This window comes from Pongo abelii, chromosome 6 (genome assembly GCF_028885655.2).
Source record: "Pongo abelii isolate AG06213 chromosome 6, NHGRI_mPonAbe1-v2.0_pri, whole genome shotgun sequence".
Lineage (NCBI taxonomy): Eukaryota > Metazoa > Chordata > Mammalia > Primates > Hominidae > Pongo > Pongo abelii.
In genome coordinates this window covers 80,330,095-80,353,038 of record NC_071991.2, presented here as the reverse complement: position 1 = coordinate 80,353,038, position 22,944 = coordinate 80,330,095, and the positions used below count along the sequence as shown (strand labels likewise).

Here is a 22,944-nt window from a genome sequence, read left to right as displayed (position 1 = left end):
TATTAAAAATTTAGAAATATGTTATAAGAAGAATCACTATCTGAATATCCATACATGGAATTATATAAAAGTGGCTAGGGCATTTGTTCTTAAGTTGAAAAGAACATATCCAAAAAAACAAACAAATAAAACAAAACAAAAACTCAGGTCTTTATATCTCTCCAAGTCTATTCTCCAATAATAGTACACTAGTAAGCTTGATTTAGAATTGCCTCTGTGTCCTTGCCAGTTTACATCTTGGAAGCTTATTTCTATTCATTTCATAAGCCACAACGTATTTGATCATTTCTAACATTCACAATTTTCACATTAAAATTGATGGTGTGTTATAGTTTAATAGCAGTAATCGTCTTTCTCAGTGGTATATAAAATAATTGTGCATCTTGCAGTCATTGGCCCATTCAATTCAAAGTCAAAGTGGTAATTGCTTTGTGCCTCCCGCTCTGGGCAGCAGCAGGATGCCTTTTGGAGATGAGAAGGATGGAGCGAAATGGCCCTTTCCACTCCCTGCCTTCACTCTCCACCCGAGCCAGCCTTAGTGGTCCTCCTGAGGTGGCAGATGGAGGAGCCACAGTCCTCTCATGAAACGTCAGGAGCAGAGCAACAAGGGCTGTGGCAGGAGCTCAGATCCTCTTATCCCAAGGTTTTGCAAGCCCTAAGAGGGCTGAGGAAAGCAAGAACCCAGTGGCCTCGTAAAACACAAACCCCTCTCTTCACAGAGGGTCGCCTTGTGTCATTGAGGGTTCTGGTTGCATGCAGCAGGCATCATCTCCAGTGGGACTTACTGGAAGGAAATCTGGTGCTGACAATGCCTCTAGTGGGATTTATTGGAAGGAAATCTGGTACTCACAGAATCAACAGGAGGCAGAAGGAACAGGTTTGAAAAAGCGTGGGACCGAGGAAACTCTGGAACACTGGGCCTGTGGAACAATCTTGCTGGGATGTTGGGCGTCACTGCTGCTACTGCGTTTTCCCCCAAAATGAATCCTAACTTTTTTCTCAGCTCTGACTCCAAGGATCCAAAGACAAAGCCTGAGTTAGGAGCAACCAGCCTGACTCCCCAGATCCTGTCTGTGCCCTGGCCACCAGGAGATGAACAGCAGGAAACTCTCTCCCCCTGGGCTTCGAGAGAGGAAAGTAGGATCCAGCATATCACCAATCCGGAATTGCTGCAAAGGGAATATGCCCCAGACAGAAAGGGGTTTTGCATTACACTATATTGCCAAACACTGACAAATGTTCCACTGCACTCCCTTTCAAATACCTCCCATGTGTAAGGCTATCAGAACAAGTCAGGGAGCAGAGGACTGCTGCATACTAAAACTGTCCACGTCGGCTTCATTCAGAGCCATGGACTAGTGGAGGAAACGAACTCTTCTGGAGCTCAGGCAAAGGGTCGAGCATGGTGCTGAGTGTTATCTGTGATTGCTACATAATATGCAGTTACTCATTCTTAGACCTCTGAAAATCTTAACTGGTTACCAAAGATTTTTCCAACCAGGAGGAATGAATGTGGAAACTGGAGACGGCAGAATATGGGTACTAAATAAAATAATGTGTCTAAAAGATGCCATTGTTTAGAAATTAGCCCCTTGGATTGACAGGTAATTAACTTCTGCCACTAGTTTAATTTCTTGTGTGGATCTGGATAAGGGAAACCATACATGGGTGGTAATTTTTTTCCTTCCAATCTCAAAGGAAACGTAACTGGGTATGAAGTAGTGGCACAACTCATATATCAGTAGTCTGTAGCAGGTCTACATAAATCCTTTTCTTTAAAGTTATTTAACTGTTTTGAAAATGGTTTCAACAGAAGTAATTCCAATTGCACCAGAAAGGAAACCAGAGTTTTAAAGAAAAATATACTCTCTTTGCTGAGCAAGGCAAACATATCAGTATGCAGAGAAACAAACCAGTCTCTTGTGTTTTATTTCCTTAGCAAATCCACTGAAAAACTTACTTTATGTCTTTAAAAGGCTGATAGACAAAGAATTCTGTGGCCACTAAAAATTAATACCTACAACTGGTGTGTAGACACTTTAAAAGGGCAGGTACTATGTTTTAAATTTCTCTGTTTTTCACAGGTTCTCATTATGGGACTTTGTACATACTATAAACACAATACGTATTTGTTGTGTGTATTTTTTTAGACTGATCAAAAACATATTCTCTGGGGAAGGATTTTCCATTCAAGGAATTAGATAACCTGCTATTTCCTCACATGCTTCTATGCATAAGCCTAGACATTGTATCACAAACCTAGTCGTTTTTATAGCCAAGCCCTTCACAGAATAATATTTTTCCAATAAGCTCATAGTGGCATTTTTGGTCATGGTGTTTCTTTTTTGACTCTTCTGAGAATTAATGTTTAAAATAAACACCCTTATAGCTGTGAAAGATGAGAACTTGTTACTATTTAAGCTGACTAATTCAAAGTCATTTGGTAAAACTACTTTCAGTTTTAAGAACTAGAAGATTTAAGTACTCAAACTAGATGGCTCTAATGAACGCACAATTATTACCTATAGTCAGTGTAACTAATTATCAGTGAATCCAGACTTTGATCCATTACTCCCCTCGGGTCCATGGACTGAGAAGCAAGAATCTATTTGTTATTAGTCTTATTTCCTCCAAGGAAACTCACACAACTCACTCCCTTAACTCCTTTAAGTTTTTGCTCACACGTCACCTCATTGTGGCCTTGGTGGACCTTTTCACTCTGTTTTAAATTGAGACTCTCCCACTCTTGCCTAATCTCTTTTTCCTATTTTGTATTTTCCCCCATAGTACTTGTCTGACACAATATATATTTTGCTTTTTTATTTGTTTTTGGTTTCTCTCCACTGGAATGGAAGCTCCATGAGCACAGAGATTATTTTGTCTGTCTTGTTCCCTGGTGTGTGCCCAGCACCTGGCACATAGTAAGTGCTCAGTCAATATTTGTTAGAATCTAAGGCAATGTTTGTTTTGAAGATTTATGCTTAAGTATGTTCCCAATGACCTTGATGGTTTAAAAAGCAATTTTGTATTGGTTATTTTACTTAGTTACTCTTACAACAACGTGTTTTAAGGAAGGATTATTATCCCACTCCAGCAGATGAGAAATGGGGGCTCAGAGAGTTCCTACGAATTGGATAAAACCCAGGGGCCAGCAAGTGGTGGACTCCAGCCTGGAACAAGAGCAAATACTCCTTTAGGGTGCTGCTCTCACCTAAGCTGTGAATCTTTCTGGCTGGAGGAATTAACACTTCATATTAAGCATCGCTGGCCAGGTCTCAAAGCAGTGGATTCCAGAATGAAAATTAGAACAGAATGTGGTTGTAGAATACCTGATAAATAAAATAATCCATTATGTACAGCTCTTAAGGGTGAGAAACATACCTTCTCAGCTACAACTTGTATTTGTTCACCTCCTGAGTGTGGAAGAACAATCCATGTTGAGGCCATGCAAGTCCACCTCAAAAAGTCCCTGCAAAGCCTCCTTACCTTGCAATAGAACATTGCAGCTGCTTGTATTTCAGTCCTTTCTCCATGGCATTTCTATTTCACATCATGCTGTGGTTCAGGAGGCAGTTTGCATAGTGGTTAAAGATCACAGACCCCAAAACAAGCAGAGCCAGACAGAACTTGAAGTGGGATGTGGTTGCAATTCCTTCGGGGGAAATTATTCTGTCTCCTCATCTGTAAAACTGGGCTAAAGGTACTAAGTTCTGATAAATAAATTAGATTATACAAATGATGCACTCATCACTGCCTTAAGTATTAGTGAATATCTCCTGTATCCCTTCTACTAGATTGTAAGATTATAGAAGGAAATGCACTTACTGGCTTTGTTAGTTTTCAAGTTTTGCCATAACAAAATACCACAAACTGGCTGTTTAAACAACAGAAATTTAATGCCTTACAGTTCTGGAGGCTAGGATCTGGGATCAAGAAGTCTGTGGGCTTGGTTCCTTCTGAGGACTGTGAGGAAGAATCTGTTCTCCTAACTTCCGGTGGTTTTCTGGCACTCTTTGGTGTTCCTTGGCTTGTAAAAGCATCAGGCCGATCTTTGCCTTCATCTCCACATGGTGTTCTTCCTATGTGTGTGGGTCTGCGTCCAATTTCCCCTTTTTATAATGGCACCAGTCATATTGGATTAGGTGCCCTACTCCATTATTACCTCATTTGAACTAATTATATCTGCAGTGACCCTATTTTCAAATAAGGCCACATTCTGAGGTACTGGGGTTTATTACTTCAACATATGAATTTTGGGGACATAGTTCAACCCATAGTTCTGGCCTTATCACCTTTGTTTTTTGTTGTATTTGCCCTGTACTTAATAAGTGTCAGGGCATGGCTGCTGAATCTGTTAAAGAAATGTCTCCAGAAGGTTCAGAAATGAAGCCACTTACCAACAGCTGAGAGGCCTTTTGAAAACTGCCTCTTCATCCAAGGATTACTGAAAGAGGAAACTTCTCTCTAGCTAGTTCTTCACTAGACTTTGTGTTTAGTCCTTGGGTCAGGAAGATACATCATGTCGAGATGGATATTTTGATTAGGACTTTCCAAATGGAATTTTGTGTGTGTGTGTGAAGAGATAGCATTAATATCTTCACATATGGATAAGGACATAGATATGCCACTTATAACTTAACTTTTTAAAGATTTATTTGTTTAAAAGTCTAGGTAACAGTTTTCTTTTCAAAATTTTAAGTGCGACTTTTCATCTCATAACTGTCACCTCAGAGGTTTGTGTGAATAATAAATAACAGTTCTTTAAAATGTTTTACATCCTTTCTTATATATGTATAGTGTGGTTATAAAGTAGTGAGCTTGGCTCCACAGTCTACCTGCATGCCTATAGAGTATGATATTTCAATTAAAATTCATGTTTTCAAAATTCTAATATCTAAATTGTAATGCTATATTTTACATATCTCTATTTTTAAAATTGATATTCCTACCACAAATCACTTGCTTAATATTAGTTAGAATTTTGTAAGTTGCTTACTTACAATTTTGTAAGTTACTTATTTATTTGAGCATTTAAGTATGCATTTATAATGTAGTCTAAGTGATTGGTGCTGAAATTTTGAGTTGATACATCTCAGGATTTAGTGTGATGGAAATGGGACTATCTACAGAGCTTGAGATTTTATAGAAGTTCTGTAAATATTTGTTGAATGAGCAAATATATGGGGTGGAGGGAGAAGCAAAGTCATTTCTTTTCAACTCTATTTGAACCAATGAAATCAATAACCTACATGGAGTACAATACCATATTTAAAGACTGAAAGCAAATTTTAATTTTTTATGTCATTTTATTTTCTATAATTTGGATTTTCTTGTGACACCTTGACACTCCCCTAAACCTTCTACACTGTGCCTGATGCTTTCAAACACTCTATAATGGAAGGGGCCTCTAGGAAAGGCAAGTTGAGAGAAGAGGAAAAATGAGCATACATTTGCATAGGGCAGGAAGGGCACTGTAACATCTGGTGGCGTAGCCAACTCAGTCGACTTGTTAGTCTCATTAAATTCACATTAATGCATGAACTCCTCTGAATGTGTAAATACCATTTTGAGTTGTTTTCTACCAGACCAATGGCATTGACTTTGGGGGCCCTTCCCTTGGTTGTTTTCTTGCCAATGGCATTTGACCTGGGGTCAGACCTGTATTTAACCCTTTTCTGTAGGTCAAAAACAAATTAATTTGGTGAGAATTAAATTGGAAATGAGTCATCTGTACAACAGGTGTTCCCTGTGGAAAATGTGCTCCAGGTGGAAACATTTTAAAATCTGTTCCTGGGCCATCTTCGAAGAAGCTTCAGAGGTCAGGGAGGCAATTCCAAGACATCCCACGTGGTGAGGGCCTAGAGCTGCATATACAGGTGCCCATTCACTGTGGTTTTCTCAACAGCTTGGGGAAATTTTCAAAGAGTCCCCTTTTGGAGATAATTTATTCATAAATTCATGAACATTTATCTTGGGCATTCATTGTGGACTGATTTACTTAGATGTTGCCCTAAATGATTGGAACTTTACCCTTTACCCCTACCTCCCACTATCAACCAAAGACTTTGATTTGGAGGAAAGAAAATATTGTATTTTTCTCTTTCTTTTTTCTAGAGGATGAGGAAGATGAGGAAATGGTGGAACCTAAAGTTGGCCAGGACTCAGAACTGGAAAATCAGGACAAAAAACAGGAAGTGAAGGAAGGTATGGTATGGAAAATAAACTGAGTAATCATTTTATTCTTTTGTTTGCCTTTACTAATATAAGAGACAATAGAGCTAAGTAAAAATTGAATTTGAATTTGCATCCCCTATAGGGAAGATTTTCTATGATTGTTTTATACATTACATTTAGCAACATAAACTGTAATCTCCAAAGCAAGAGTCGTTTATATCTTGACTGATAAAGGCAAATAAAGTGCAAAACGTCCACAATTTCAGTAACAATTTTAGTCACAATTCCAGTAACACTTGTTACCAATTGCCATGTTATCTTGTTCACAGAACCATATATTCCCAATGATAACAGTAAAGCAAAGGACTAGATATAATTATTTTGTCAATAAATTCTAAAGTGTTTTCATGTGATCTACATAGAAACATTAATAGTGATCAACGCTAGTAACTCTGCTATTAAAATTTTTCTTCTGCAACTCTGCCTGTATAAGGAGGAACAACCTCTTACATGTTCTGGTGATAATAATAACTAACATTTATTAAGGGCTCACTATGCCCTTGGCGCTCTTCTAAGCACTCCACAGATATTACTCACTCCTTACAACATCATTTTGAAGCAGATACCGTTATTACCCCTATTTATAGGCAGAGAACTAGGAAGAGAGAGGTCTAAAACTTTATCCAAGGATACCTAATGTACAAGTACATGAGCCAAGATTTAGAGTTAAATCCAAAGTGTACATTTTACCCTGTTGCCCTCCTCATGATAGCACTGTGCCTATAAGTAGAAAGAAAGAAAAAAGAACAGAAATGGAGAGACAGGAAATACCGTAGGTGACATTTCCTTACAAACCCAATTTTGATTTACTTGAGATTCTCCGCCTATGGAGACAGAAGAGAATTTTGAACTTGTCTTACTTGCTGGTAAATAAATGAAGAGTGGTACCTGAGAACTGTGTAGATTAAAAAGGTTCTTCCATATTTCCTACTGAGTGTCCCAAGTATAGATCAATATAACTCTGATTAGAAGCTCATTTGATTTGTAAATTTTAAAGATGGTTGTGGCTCTGGCACAGTGTGGCAGATGTTCAGCACTGGGGTCTTTTGTAGGAATTGATACCTACTGATCCCAAGTACTCACTTCAACACCTTGTGCTCTCATGAGAAAATTAGAGTAGCCCAAATGCCCATTACAAATGACATCCATATCATATGGAGTTAAATGAGACAATTTTTTTTTTTTTTTTTTTGAGACAGAGTCTCGCTCTGTCCCAGGCTGCAGTGCAGCGATGCAATCTCAGCTCACTGCAACCTCCACCTCCCAGGTTCAAGCTATTCTCCTGCCTTAGCATCCTGAGTAGCTGAGATTACAGGTGCGTGCCACCACGCCTGGCTAATTTTTGTATTTGTAGTAGAGACGGGGTTTCACCATACTGGCCAGGCTGGTCTCGAACTCCTGACCTCATGATCCACCCGCCTTAGCCTCCCAAAGTGCTGGGATTATAGGCATGAGCCACCGCACCCAGCCACAATTTTAGAAAATTATTAAAAATCACTTCATATTGAGGCTCATTTGAAGTGTGTCTGAGTGTAGGTGTTTAGTTTTGGTTTGTTTCTTGCAATCTCAGGTATCTAAAAGCCAGTGCAAGATAGTAATGAAAAAGCATAGCCTCTGGAGCCACACTACCTGGGATAAAATCTTGTCTCTGTCAATTATTAGCTAAGTGATCACTACAGACTAAGTTAGTTTAACCTTTTTTTGCCTCAGTTTCCCCATCTGGCAAACAGGTTTTTAAAAAACTCAACAGGGCTAGTATGGAACAATACTTGGCACAAAGTAAGTGCTGTATAAAAGTTTGCTAAATTGTCATTAGTAGTCTTGCCTTGCAGTGCCTGGGTCTATAACTGGTTTCTACCCTGATGGGATGATTGCCCTTGGGGGCCCCAGCTCTCTGTGCTCAGCTTTGCCATAGCCCACAGCTTTGAAATGAGAACATGGTTACAGGCGCCCAAGCTAGTACATTTTAAAAATGTGGAACTTTCAATAGAGATGCAAGCAAAGTCCTTTAAACTCGTTGAACTATCATTAAAGGTCTTATTTCTGTTACTGTGCTAGGTCTCAGACATTGAGAAGTTCAATTGCTGTCAAGTTTAGGGTGTGACTAAGGTTTAGGAGAAGGTTCAGCATTTTAACAGTGCATCCACAGAAGACACAAGGCTTACTCTTTCTGAGAGTCTAAATGAATTTGATCGAAGAGATCTCACATTTAAACGTATACTAAAAATGTCTTTAAAAAAAGTTGGTGAGTAGAATATCATAATTACAGGTGTAGTGAGGTACAAAATAAGTCAGGATCTATTAAAGTACTCTTTTACCCTTTGCAAAATATTCTTAAAATATACCTGGTGATAAGGAGCCAGGGTATATTTTGTGTGTCTTGGCGTGGATTCCCCATCACCACCACCCCAGCCCCAATCTCCAAGTCATCTTCTCCAGCAAAGCAAAGCAACCTCCTTCTTAAGTTCCAAGTGAAAACACCCTTCAGTTTTAACTGTTACTCATGCTTCATGGAATTGATTAAAGTCATGTTAAAAGTCAAAAAGAAGTTTGAAAGAACATTTCCTGTTCCTGCTGCACTGTGTGCCTTATTCTCCATTAATGGCTTTTCTGCAAATTAACACATAATGGGTTAAAAGCATGTTTATGTTGGCATCAAACTCTGGCTTTTTTTTTTTAAAGCAAGACAGTATTTTGCAAACTTTTGAAAGAATCTCTAGCAGATATAATCGTGGCGCCATTCACATGACTGCATAGTAGTTAGGGCTGTGTCAGCACTTCTATTATGAACCCTGAGTTTCAGGGATTTATTACTCAGCCATAAAAATTTGCTCTGGGCTGAAACTTGACATACACAGTTTCAAACCAGGAAACACATTTTCGAGAAATCTGGCTTTTTTTTTTTTTTGGAGTGAAAAGGAAGAAAAAGATGGTGAGGGGGACATGAGGAAAATAATCAGTACTCACTAACTTTTGACATTTTTGCCCATGTGACATCAAAGTGCATTAAACACTAAAGAAATGCAGTCTTGATTAATTACTGTTTCACTTTTTTTTGCCATAGAGTAGGAAAAAAATCAGGTATATTTTAGCTTATAATCAAAGTTTAGAAAACTTCTACATGTCAGTGTCCTCGTGTCTTCATGTTTAGAAATTCAAAACAACACAACTGGGAACCTAACTTTTTTGTAAATACAAATCAACTCATAAACCTCACATTGACTTCACAGAAAGATATCCTTCACTTTTAGTTTGGTTTGGTTTCTTGCTGCTGTTTATGAACTGATTTCACTGTAAAATTCCCATGAGAGCCACTGTCCTTATTTAATCTAATGTTTTTCCTGGCTACATGGGTTTATTTATTTTTTATCTCTTAGAGATCCTTGAAAAATATTTTTGAATAATTTTTATATTGAAATTTAAAGCAACATCACTGAAACAAGTCAAGACATATTTGTAGTAGATATTTTTAAAATATCTTTTAACATAGAAATGAGATACTAAAAAACTCAGTATAAGTTGTGAACTTCATTATAAATTGTACATTTTTATAGAGGGAAAAAAATCACGAGAAGGCAGAACCCAAAAGATATAGTTTAAAGTAGTATAAATTAATTAAAGAGAAACTGACAAAGTATACATTGAGGATAGCAGGAAAGGTCAAGAAAACATGGCAAATGAGATACAATCATACTTGAAAGATATATTTAAAAGTATTTTCATATATAAAAATAAGAAAAATTAACATTTCTACAATAAAAAGTGGACCCTAAGTGAAATTTATATTCTATTTTAATTTTGCAGGCCACAAATTCGTAGAATTAGGCTGTCTTCTGAATTTGATGTATTCAGTAAAATTTCTTTCATACAAGTTATTCAAGTTCAATATAACTGGTTAAATTTTGGTAACTTTGAAAATTGTCTTATCATTTGGATTACATGTAAGTTACATCCATGCATTCTACTTTTCATAGTGTAGAATCTACTTCTTCTTGAAGAGCTCTTTAAATGCACAAAGTATTGTTAGCTGCCAGTTCTTGGCAGAAACACTCCATGTTTTGTGTTGTGAAAACAAAGAAAAAAAAAATCTGCTATAATAGTATTTTCTGCTTAACCTATAAGAAAAACTATTATCCATGCCCACATTTTGTTTTGGTATGCCCTTTGCTATTAAATTCCTACATTTTTAATGCCATGAACTTGTTAAAAATAATTTATTAGGTTCCAGGGATAGGGAAAAGCTGTAGAAACAGATACTTGAGGTAGAATATGGCATCTATCTTGGAGTAAAACAATTCTGATTCTATTTGTTCATTCCTGTATTTTGAACTTTGTGGAATCCATTAATCAACCAATTTTCTTTCATGAAATATGATGCCTGGAGAGGTTTTTATCTCTGAATACACCTTTTGGTTGTGGTTCCTGGATACTCCATTATGTTTTCATGATATTGAACAACACTTATCAATTTAAAGATCTTTAAGTATGGGAGGTTTTGTTTATTTAATCAAAAATTACTCTGGCCCTATTTAATTAAGTTGAATATTGTTTATGACTTTTAAAAAGTACTCATCTGCACATGCATCTGATTATTTTGTGCTAACAAATCATGTCATTTGATCCCTGTTTGACATCAAAGCTTCATATAAAATGTATCTTTTCTTTGCTTCTGTAGCATTTTAATTTCAAGCCAAATATTGTATTATCAATCATAATATCTGGAGAGGCTAGTGCTCCACCTACCTGAACTTGGCCTCTGCAAGCACACTTTGATCAGCCATTTATGTTTCTGTTAGAGAAGAAGTTTTGTCTTGAAAGCTGAGATCAAAGTGACAATAAGCTACAGGGAAGAAAAAAATTACAGAAAATTACATAGATACTATTTTTTATTCAAGGTAATGGACCTGTAAGGAAAAATACAGGTGAAATAGAAGTGGCTCGAAAAGATAAACAGAGACTAGAAAGATTTTTTAATATCTTAAAAAAATAAATAGAGAAAAATTCCTACTTCTTTGTTTAATTTCAAGTGTGACTCAAGTCATCTATTAACAGTGACCAAGGCCAAGTGAGTCTTTTTGAATAAGACATTCTTCTTGGCCTATAGTATTCTTGTTTAGTCAGGTTTATTCATTTATGTAACAGCATCAACCAAAACAAAATGGACTTAGTAGGGTTTGTTCCCCTTTTGCCTAGTTCCATTTTGTAGTTTTATTATATTCTGGAGTGAAATAATTCAAATGTCTCATTTACAGAAGTTTTAGAAAGCACACTAGTAAATTGCTACTTCATTACTAATTATTGAAGCCCAGCATATTTAGCTTTAATTCTTAAACCAGACTTAAAGTTTAGGTATCATCCCCATTTCATAGATAAAACTACTGCTCAAAGAGCTTCAGTGCATTGATTAACTAATCAAATCTAGCATATGGCAGGGTGCTTGATTCCAGGTTGGTTTCGTAGAGTTCTTTGTGTTATTTATGACCTCCACCTATTTCCCCACTACCTAGCCTAAGTCTGAGTGTGCATATTGCCTGATTCAGCATTTCACAAACTAGTGTCTCAGCTGCACTGCTCAGTAGAAGTTAATGGGGTCCTTGGAAAGTCCCAGTACACACTGGAATATTTAGGGCTCTGGAGACCTAGACAGCAAAGAAATATTTCTAATTTTATTTAGGGCTGCTAGAAACTACGAGGTGGGGTGTGTTAGGAGAAATTCTTCTGCTATAGTGGATGAATCACGTGTTGCCCTAATATTACCTGGAGAGCATTTTTTAAGGTGTGAACCAACTACATCAGGATCATTCTAGTTTCTTGTACAAATAGAGATTCTCGTGTTTCTCCAGACCCCCTGCATCATGGTCTGGGGCAGGGAAGGGGAGGCTAGAAAGAGGGAGATGTTATGAACATTGGATCCACTGCCATGACTTGACTCTGTAGAAGGGCTTCTTGACACTACAGATTTCTTAGGCTTCAAGATACAATTAGTCAAATTATGTAACACTTTCATAAAATATTATGCTACAGGTGATAGTACCTAAAAGATTCTTCTGACCATGTGGCCATGTGGAAATCGATTTTGTTGTTAGGATGGTTGTGGCAGTGCTTGGAAAACCCTGTAGGTGAGTGATTCCACCAGAGGCTCCACCTGTGATTGTAATGCACTACCCCTCTCCTGTAAGTTTAACTTCAGGAGCTTCTGTACTACTTACTGAAAGAGTAATCAATGAAAAGTTTATTGAAGGCTCTCTCCACCAGAGTTGAACTGGGGTTCCTGAAGAACCACAAAGGTTCAGCTGACAGTTTCTGCCCTTGAGGGTTTTTTGGTCTGGGAAGTTCCTAATCCCTTCCCTAAGGTTTTATGTAAAACTTGCAATTGAAGGAATGGTTTATGTAACCAAATGGTGACTCTAAGGTGAGCTCACTTTCAGAAACTATGACATGCTACTAGTTATTTGATCTCTTTGTCTCATTTTGTATCTTCAAATTTAGTTCGATAAGATTAATCATGCCAGAAAAGTAAGGCAGAAAAACAATTGTGGGTTGTTTTATAGAGGCATGTATTTGTTCCATGTGTTTGTTTAAATTAAAGCAGATCTTGAGTGAAAGCAGGTTTGGAATGATATATTTCTTCTTTTGAATATAATCTATATAACAATCAGTCAGCCTTGCCAACTAACCGTTTAAAATAAAATGAATTTATGAATTTACTCAGTAGAAAGAGGAAAGGTACTATGTGGATCATATTATAGAGTGTTCCTAATTATTTAATATTGCCAGCTTGACAATAGTACAATAGCATATATAAATACATAGTTTTGTGAATTTATCTATTATGCCATATTTGAGCAGTTTTTCAAGTTAAAAAAACATTTAGAACTGATTGCTAAAAACACACCAATCTATTTTTATTTGTAATCTTCTTCAACTCTTCAAAATAATGATTAGACCAAATATGCAATCTTTTTGTGGGGACATCTGCAGAAGCCTTTGGTGTGAATTTGTAAATAATTTAGAATCAATATTAGCAATGATTTGTTTCACTGTGTCTTGCCACTCCTTTGATAAGCAGTCTCTCTCAAGAGTTGGGTTCCTCTTGATAAGTTTTAATTGTCCCTTTTTTCTTCCCTAACAATCTCTTTTACAAAAAAATAAATAAATAAAGCCCCTCCAAGAGAGCTGACAGAGGAAGAAAAACAGCAGATCCTTCATTCAGAGGAATTTCTCATCTTTTTTGACCGGACAATACGGGTAATTGAAAGAGCCCTGGCTGAAGATTCCGACATCTTTTTTGACTACAGCGGCCGAGAGTTAGAGGAAAAAGATGGGTTAGTCTCTTGTGTGCGTTCTTTAAAAAATAGCGTAAGTTATCTGTTAATTCTAAATTTATTTATGTTCTGACTAGGAAAATTCCAAATTAAGAAATCAGAGGAGGGTGAAATTTTGGAATTGATCTTGCTGAACAGCTTTGACTATGGGCTTTGGTGATAACTTCTGGCTTAGAACTTCCTTGTAATTATCATGTGCTTCTGTGAAATGCTTTTGAACTTGGTATCTGGCGAACAGTCCAGGTGATAGAGACTGGCAGAGTCACATGCATTATCCTCTGAGAAAACATTCTTTTTAAGCAGCAAAGGAGATTCATGTTGTATCTACTAGATTTATTCCTGGTGTCCAAGCAAATAGGAAATTGAAGAAAATAAACATGAGGTATGGGAGAAGTTAACTGATGTGGGTAATGATGAACAGAGACTGGAAAATGTTTCCTCTTTCTGGTACCATGAAAGTATGCATATGTGTATATGCCTTTTAGGAAACATATTAATATATGCAAGAATATATTTACAGGCAAAACAAAACTAATCAATAGAAGCAAGTGTCCCTAAATGACTTCCTCTGTGACTGTAGCATAGGTATTGGAAAAGGCCATGACCGTCAACCATCATCCTGGGGAGAATAGGAGGGACTATATGAGCCTTATAAACATAAATGTAGCTGTTCTTAGCAACAGATCTCTTTTGGCCAAGAATGATATGTGAAGGTAGGGTCACTTGCCTTTTTCATCAGGCCTGATTTTTTTTGCCATTTCTAAAATCCAAATACATTCTTAAAGGACGATATTTTATCATCATTGAGGATGCTCAAGGGAATGTAACAGAGGCGTGAAAACCAATTTCAAAAGGGAGTTCTGTACATGTTCTCAACAATAGGCAGCATCTTTAGACTACCTTGAAGAGACAACAATATTTTGAATATATATGCTCTACAATCATTGTGTTTTTCTGAGAAGCCATTTTTCTATGACTTTCTTGATTTTGTTGGTCCTATTTCCCTCTGTGTGCCTGGCTCAGTATTATCCTAGGCTCCTGGCAGGACATGTGTGTGTGTTTGTGTATATATATACATATATATATATGTATATATATATACACACACATATATATATACATATACATATATGTATATATATATATACACACACATATATATATATCCTGAGTTTGCAATGGCGGAGCTGAGGAAGGGTTAGCAGAAAAAAAAAATGTCATATTAGGTTTACTAATTAGAGCCCAAATAACTTGTTGGAAGCCAGGTCACCCAGTCTGAACAAGAGCCATATAAGTTAAGTGATGCAGGGTGCAAGCCAGCAGTTGAAGCAAATGAACAGAGGAAAGGTGGGTGTAGAAGAATTTCTGAACCAAAGCCCAAGCAACTTAGGCAGCTTTTTATGCAGATCCCATAGTTCCTGGTCCAGAACAAACATTACTCGATGTAAATACTCAGCTTGTGGAGCAGCTGCATAACCAGCACTGAGTTCCTTGAAGGAGGTGTTATGGCCAGTTGAGTGTCAGCCAAGTAAACACTGGCTAAACTGTAATCCTCCTAGATTCAGATGCTGTTTTGGTCCATGGCAGAAGTGATAAGTATCTGGAACACATCTGGTGAATCCTCCACTGTCTACCACGCCTGTCTCATGGTAGAAATTATCACTTACTATTGAGTGAGGAGGCTACTGCTACAGCCTGTCAGCATTTACAAGTAAATAAAAACATGCATATCATTTCTGGTCTAAGGACAAATAAGGTAGTATCGATATCAAAGAATCCTCTGGTGAGCTGTGCTCCCTTGATAGCAGAGATTTCTAATAAGCCCTGCTTCAGGCCAGAGCCTTTCAGGGAGAGGCTCTGGCCTGAACCAGGGTTGGAGAAAGCTTGGGACTGGTCAAGATGGGAACTTGAAACAAATCTGACATTTCATAACAGTCTTGGAACGACATGGAAACCCTTTCCAGGCCAGGTTAGAAAGAGATTTTCATAAAGAAGACCATCTTTAGTTCATTAATTTTGATCAGGGTATATAGTCTAGATTAACATTTTGGCCTCAGAGAGTATTGTGTGCCAGGCTTTTGCCATATCAGTGCTTCTATATGAGCAGCATAGAGAAAGAGCTCCATATTTATCTCTGATGTTTAAATCCTCCTAGGGATGTTCAGGCTGGAGCCAATCTTTCTTTCAATCGTCAGTTCTATGATGAGCATTGGTCCAAGCATCGAGTGGTCACTTGTATGGACTGGTCCCTCCAGGTAAGAATTATTGCTGGGCTGGGACAAACTGGGCTTGTGTTCTCGTGGCATTTGTATAAAAAAAAAGAGATTTGTTTACTTGCCTACGATTTCCTCTCTATGCCTGTTGGTTTTTTTCCCCTCATTTTATTGAGGTTTCAGTTTCAATTCTCTACTCAGTTATTTGTATTTATTGAGTACCTACTATGTGCTAGGTACCAAACAAGAAGCCAGATTGTTCTGTCCATGAAACTGTTCCATTAAGATTACCACTGATTTCCTACTTGTCAAATCCTGTGGATATTCTTAATTCCACATCTGTCCTGACCTTTCTTTGTCAAGCAGCTAGTCAGCTTCCTTGTGCCTATAGAAACATCCTCTTTCCATTGAATTCTCACTACTCCTCTCTACTGTCTCCTAGTTCTCTGACTTCTCCAGGATTTCTTTTTCCTCTGACCATCCTTGAGGTCCCTGTGGTCATGCCCTCAACCCCTGCTCTTCTTCCTGATGTGTTCTCTGCAGGAGATCTCTTCCACTGCTAAGGATTCAATCACGAACAGCGTGTTTATATCTCCCGCCCAATCTCCCTGCTGAATTTCACTTTGTACACCAGACAGAGCCACTATTCTAGGTGTCCCATAGAATCTTAAATGAATTAGTAACTCATTATTTTCATATATCCCAAATCCTTTTTTACCTGTTATATGATCTCTATGTTAAAGGCACCACAATATACCCAAGAGCCTAAAGCAGAACTTTCATCAACATTGCCACTTCGTCTTCTCTTCCAGACCCAGTCTGTCACGAAGACTTTCCATGTCTTCACTCACGTATTCATCATCTAATACTATTCTTAACCTTCAAACTGATATTTCTACCTTCATGCTTGTCCACCTACAGTTTTCCCCTATAGAAATCTACCCAAACAATCTTTCTAAAATAAAAATCTGATCACTCGGCTGGGTGAGGTGGCTCAAGCCTGTAATCCCAGCACTTTGGGAGGCCAAGGCGGGTGGATCGCTTGAGGTCTGGAGTTTGAGACCAGCCTGGATAACATGGTGAAACCCCTTCTCTACTAAAAATAGAAAAAGTAGCCGAGTGTGCTGGCAAATGCCTATAATCCCAGCTACTCGGGAGGCTGAGGAAGGAGAATTGCTCGAACCCGAGAGGCAGAGGTTGCTGTGAGCCGAGATTGTGCCACTGCACTCCAGTCTGGGTGATGCAGTGAGACTCCATCTCAAAAAAAAAAAAAAAAAAAAAAAACCTGATCTCTTCATTCCCTAGACCAAAACTCCCCATTGCCCGTAGAAAGGAAGTCTAAGCCCATCAGTGTGGCATTCAGAGTGAAAGCAGGCAAATTTAACAAAAGCCAATTTGCTGAATGGCCAACTCAACTAGGTGACAATATACCAGGCACTGAGTAGGTAAGTAACATGCAAAGGCACACAGCCTAGTGTGGTGACATCAGAATTTGAACCTAAGCATCTGATGCCTGAGCCCACATTCTTAACAACAATGTTCCTTCCTGCAATAACACTGACATAAGAACAGTGAGAGAAGCAGGAATGATTACTCCTAAGTACTTATGCACAGCACAGTTTCTGCTTTCTTGTTATCAATGCTTTTATTGGGAATAATAGTCATAGCTAGCTTTTAATTTATTTTTCTTACATGCAAAGCACCATGATAGCTGCTATGAAGGCTTTCTTATTTCCCCCTCACAACAATCATATGAGGCAGCCACCCTTACTATTTCCATGACATATTTGAAGAAGTTGAGGCTCAGAGAAGCTAAGTAACTTGCTGAAAAATCACTCAACTAGGATGTGGTATAGTGGGGACTTATACCAAAGTATTTTAGCATCCCATGGCATATGCTCTTAACCACTGCCTCTCACAAAGAGCTTCTGGATCTGAAACTAAAAGAGCTTGTAAAGGTGCAGAATGATATGGGGCAGATAGCAAGTGCTCTCAAAGTTCGGTGGAGGTTGGAATCTGTCTCTGGTCAGACAGCGCTTCTCAGAAGACTGGGATTTAGACAAATGGAGGGGAGAGGAGGGTATTCTAGGCAGAGCTATAAAATGTATAAGTCCCAATTAATCCTATTGGAGAACAGGGGAACAAAAGAGAGGTGTAATTCCCCATAACTAGACCCTCATCAGCCATAAAGTGGGTAAATGTTCTCTCCTCTTGAATCCCTTTTTGTATCCAAACAACAAAGCACACAGTGAGTGATCTTGCAGAGACGAAGACAAGCAGGGTTTGCCCAACCACTTTCCACCAGTGTGTGGGTGGTCTCTGAGCATGCTTGAGTGTGTGCACAGAAAACAGATCCAAGCCTGAGGAAACACTTAGCTCAGCTTGTTCACTTGTTCAGAGTCGGGGAATTACACAGGAACCTTATCTGACACATTCCTCAAAGGCAACTACTACGTTGTTCCCGGGTCAGCTGATAACACTCCCTGAGGAGGCACGGAGTGGGGCTGGTCCCTGCCTTGCCTCAGTAGGTGATGGGCCACATTGCCTGTGGAGGTGTTTCCACACAGGGTCTTGCATGATGTTTGTGTTGGAGGAAGTGAAGTTGGAAATAACAGAAACTCTACCATGGAGAGACCACGTTTATTTTCCCCTATTTTTGTGTGACCTGCCCACCTAAGCTGTGGGGAAGAGGTTTGCAATTTTGAAAAATGTATTGTATATGAGGCATAAGAAAAAGAGATTAGAACCCTCAGCTCCTGCATCACAACACTGTTGTGGGGTTCAAAGGACCAGGATTACGTACTTACGGAATAAAGAGACTTTTGATGGATTTAGATGCAATCGAATGATATTAAGAAAGAAGAGAGATAGAGGAACAGTCTTGGTGTGCAGTGGTGGCATGTGTGTCTAGGATGATTTCCTGAATGTAACAGAATAGAACTGAGAGGAGAAAAAGGAAGAAATTATAAGGTTTCAGCATAGCTTTGCTTTGATCTCCTGGGCTTCTTAAACCAGAACACTTTAACTTTGAAATATTTACAAAATATCATCAAACATCATTTCTTGGAAGAAATCTGGGAAGCTGGAGGATTATGTCAACTTTGTCACCCATTGAACATTATTTAGCACAGTCAGTCAATAATACTATCACATACCACGTGACAGTTTTCAGATGTGTGCAGAATCAGACTCACGGTCTTACTCCCACCGTGTATACTCACTCCTCTCACATGTAAATTGCATCTTCCACTCCTGCAGTCATCCAGGATGCAAGCCTGAGTAATCTTTGGCAGCTCAGTTAGTTGCTAAATCCAATCAAATTTACAACAGCAAAAAGATTACTATTGACATCAGTGCAAATCCACGAACATGGATTTGACACCTACTTTATGTCATGCCCTCTACTTCTTGCTTATGTTAGGAAACAGTGTCTTACTGGTCTCCCTACCATCAGTCTCTATAAGGTTAAGTCAGTATAAGTACTTTTACCAGATTAATCTTTGTAAAGATTACTTATACACTCTGTATCAACTTGGGCAAATTGCCTAACTTCTCTTGGCTTAAGTTTCTTCATTCATGAAATGATGATAGTAATACCTAGCTCACACGCTTATTGTGAGTGTTAAATGAATTAATGCATATAAAGGAATGATAATTTGGCTGGACGCAGTGGCTCACACCTGTAATCCCAACACTTTGGGAGGTCACGGCAGGAGGATCACTTGAGCCCAGGAGTTCAAGGCCAGCCTGGGCAACATGGCAAAACCCCATCTCTACAAAAAATACAAAAATTGGCCAGGCATGGTGGTGCATGCCTGTAGCCCCAGCTATGCGGGAGGCTGAGGTGGGAGGATTGCTTGAGCCTGGAGGCAGAGGTTGCAGTGAGCTAAGATCTCATCACTGCATTCAAGGCTGGGAGACAGATGAAGACCCTGTCTTTAAAATAAAATAAAATAAAAATAAAGGACTAATAATTTTTAAAGTGTCTGGTGCATAAGAAGTACTTGATAAATGTCACATAGTAGTGAGAAGAGCAGTAGCAGTATTATCATTAGTTGCAAAGTATGACTCCTATTGTCCCCCAGAATAAAATCTAAAATCATTAGCCTGTGTTCAGTAACTTCCATGATGATGCCCTGAGGCATTTCCAGGCCTTTCTTCTTTTATACAGCTTGATATAGCCTGCCTCCTAGCCACATATTAATACTACAACCTGATGTAGTCTTCTTCTTGGATCTGATGTCTATTCTTCTTCACTGTATTGGTCAAAAAGACTTCACCTTTGGCTAGGTTAAGTAGACAGAGGAATTTACTGGGGAGCCATTATAGTAGTTAGGGAATTCATGAAAAAGATGAAGAACTAAAACTTAGAAATAGTAGGAATCTGGGCAGCTTGAGGGATCTCACCAATAGGCTGCTGTCCTTATCCGGACCCCTTTGCCAGCTTGCGGGTCCCGTGTCTCAGTTCAAAGTTTACCATATTCTGGTTAGAGAACGCCTTTGGCTCAGCTCGGTCAAGTATCAACCCTGCAATTAATTAATTATCCCTGGGAAATTAGGCTTCTGTTTACTGGGGTAATCTCCAAAGAGAGAGATTCACATGAACCAGGCGGATACCAAGAGGGGTCTCCTGCACCCCTCTTTGGACTCTTGTCCCTGCTGTCATCTGTCCTAATAACCTACCCACTTGACAAGGCTCAAGGTCTCATTTCTTCTGAGAAATCCCTTTCAATTTCTCTTCCTGCCACACCCCACACCAGCTTCCATGCTTATTTATTTATTTATTTTGAGATGGAGTCTCACTCTGTCACCCTAGCTGGAGTGCAGTGGCATGATCTCCCCTTACTGCAACCTCTGCCTTCTGGGTTCAAGTGTTCTCGTGCCTCCCCATCCCGAGTAGCTGGGATTACAGGAGCAAGCCACCATGGATGGTTAATTTTTGTATTTTTAGTAGAGACGGGGTTTCACCATGTTAGCCAGGCTGGTCTTGAACTCCTGACCTCAGGTGATCCACCCTTCTCGGCCTCCCAAAGTGCCGGGATTACAGGCATGAGCCAGCATACCTGGCCCCATGCTTCTACAGAACCTTGCTTCTGCATCTGTCTTAGCACTTGTCATGGTCTGCTTTTGTATCTGTCTTGTAGTTATTTCTACACGTGTCTTACCTCCCTCCACCTAATTATAAGTTCCTATAGAGAAGAGCCTATTATTCAGGGCATTCATGTCACATATTTTACCTGTCATGGTGCCTTACATATTTATAGGGAACACTTGAGGCATGCCACAGCGGACAGGAAAGGACAAGGCTTTTGAAGCCCAACAGACTTTAAGTGGGGTTCTTGCTTTATCACTTATTAGCAACATAGCATGGAATATGTTATTTAACCCAGGACTCTGGGTTTCTTTGTCTGTGGAAATGAGTAAACCATTGCCTACCTTAGAGGGTTATGAGGACCAAATGAATTAACGTATCAGTGTCTGGTACATAACAGGCACTTAAAACAGATGGCTCCTTCCTCTTCCTCTCCAGTAAATGCTAGGTTCTTTTTTTTTTTTTTGACGGAGTCTTACTGTGTCACCCAGACTGGAGTGCAGTGGTGCACTCTCAGCTCACTGCAACCTTCACCTCCTGAGTTCAAGTGATTCTCCTGCCTCAGCCTCCCAAGTAGCTGGGATTACAGGCACACACAACCACACCTGGCTAATTTTTGTGTTTTTAGTAGAGAAGGTGTTTCACCATGTTGGTAAGGCTGGTCTTGAACTCCTGACCTCAAGTGATCTGCCGGCCTCAACCTCTGCATTGGAGGCCTCAACCTCTGCCGGCCTCAGCCACTGTGCCCCAACTAGGTTTCATTTATTTGTTAGAAAAAAATGGGCTTGAGAACATATCTGGTAATTTCCAGGTAAAATTCTCCTAGGGTAAATATTGGATAATTCAGCTCTATGAGTAACCAAATGATCAAGAATTTCATAATTCTTTACATTCTCTTTAAAAACATAACTTTGAACAACATTTAAGATTAAATAATTGTTTAGAGATTTCTTATTGGAAAAAGAAAATATGACTAGTCCTGTTCAAACAAACAGTGGAAAAAGACATACTAGAGGGCACCTTGAAATCCCAAAAACTTGCGTGAGATAAAATTTAAATCAATATCTTTAGGCCTTATGATCTCAGTTATAGAAATTATGCCAATGGCATTTCACTGGTAATTTTACTAAAGCACTCCCTGTTTTCTAAAGGAATTTTAAAGCTAAATAATTTTAAATATTTTTAAATGGAAAAAGAAAAGCTGCAAGTGGGTGCCAACAATGAGACCCAGCTGGGTGATATTATTGCAGAAACATCTGGCTGCTCCTTAGCCCCTGTGGTAGTGGTGTTGATGTTTATAGAGTTGCCTTTTCACATATGACATAGTTAAACTTCAGATGGACAGTCTGGAGACTTCTGTGTTTATCTGGATGTTAGTTTCTTTGAATGGGCTTTGAATCAAAGGCCTTTCTTAATAGGCCTTTGATTCATCTGCTGAGGAGCGTTTTTTAATAAAGAATGATTACTTCCCCTGGTGGCCACATACATGTGTATCACTGTGTGCTTATACTTCCTCTGCACAACCAGCACATTGTAACTCTCTGCAGCTTTCTTTAGTTGAGGCTGCTGGAAGAATGAATAAGACTTAGAGGTAGTTATTTTTAAAAGAAAAAAAAAGATCTGTGTTCAAATTCATAAAGGCAATCTTCCATTAAATATATGTATAGAATAATGAAAAAGAAGGAAAAAATTAAATTATAAGAAGAGCGTGATACGATCTGCTATAATCCTGATACTACTTTTAATAGGGCTGCCTTTTGAGACTCCTATGTAGGAATGACATTTTCATGAAATGTGTCCTAACTCATAAGTACTTCCTATGAGATTTATCCTCAGTTTATTTAATAACAATAACAGGACAGAGTTTAATAACAGGACAGAGTTTATGTAGGGTGAGTAGGTCTTTCTAATACCTAGAATCACTATAGAGTCCTTCTTGTTATTTTACTGGTTATGTTTCTTGCATTTAAGCCTTTAATTATTAGCATTGTTTGACAACAAAGGATGATATATAAAGCCTTTCTATTGAGCACAGAATTACTAAAATTAAAAATTTTAAATAATTAAAGAAATTTTGGCG

The 22,944-nt window shown here is 38.6% G+C and overlaps 1 protein-coding gene across 2 annotated transcripts in view; it reads left to right on the top strand.

Annotated features, from left to right (window-relative positions):
• DYNC1I1 (dynein cytoplasmic 1 intermediate chain 1) overlaps positions 1-22,944 on the top strand; it is a 317,152-nt gene that overhangs the window by 189,882 nt on the left and 104,326 nt on the right. For both annotated transcript variants that reach the window (XM_024249962.3, XM_009242996.4), the window contains 3 exons: positions 6,115-6,204; positions 13,397-13,559; positions 15,715-15,814. In XM_024249962.3, coding sequence (XP_024105730.1) covers positions 6,115-6,204; positions 13,397-13,559; positions 15,715-15,814 — 353 coding nt within the window. The remainder of the gene's footprint in view (positions 1-6,114; positions 6,205-13,396; positions 13,560-15,714; positions 15,815-22,944) is intronic.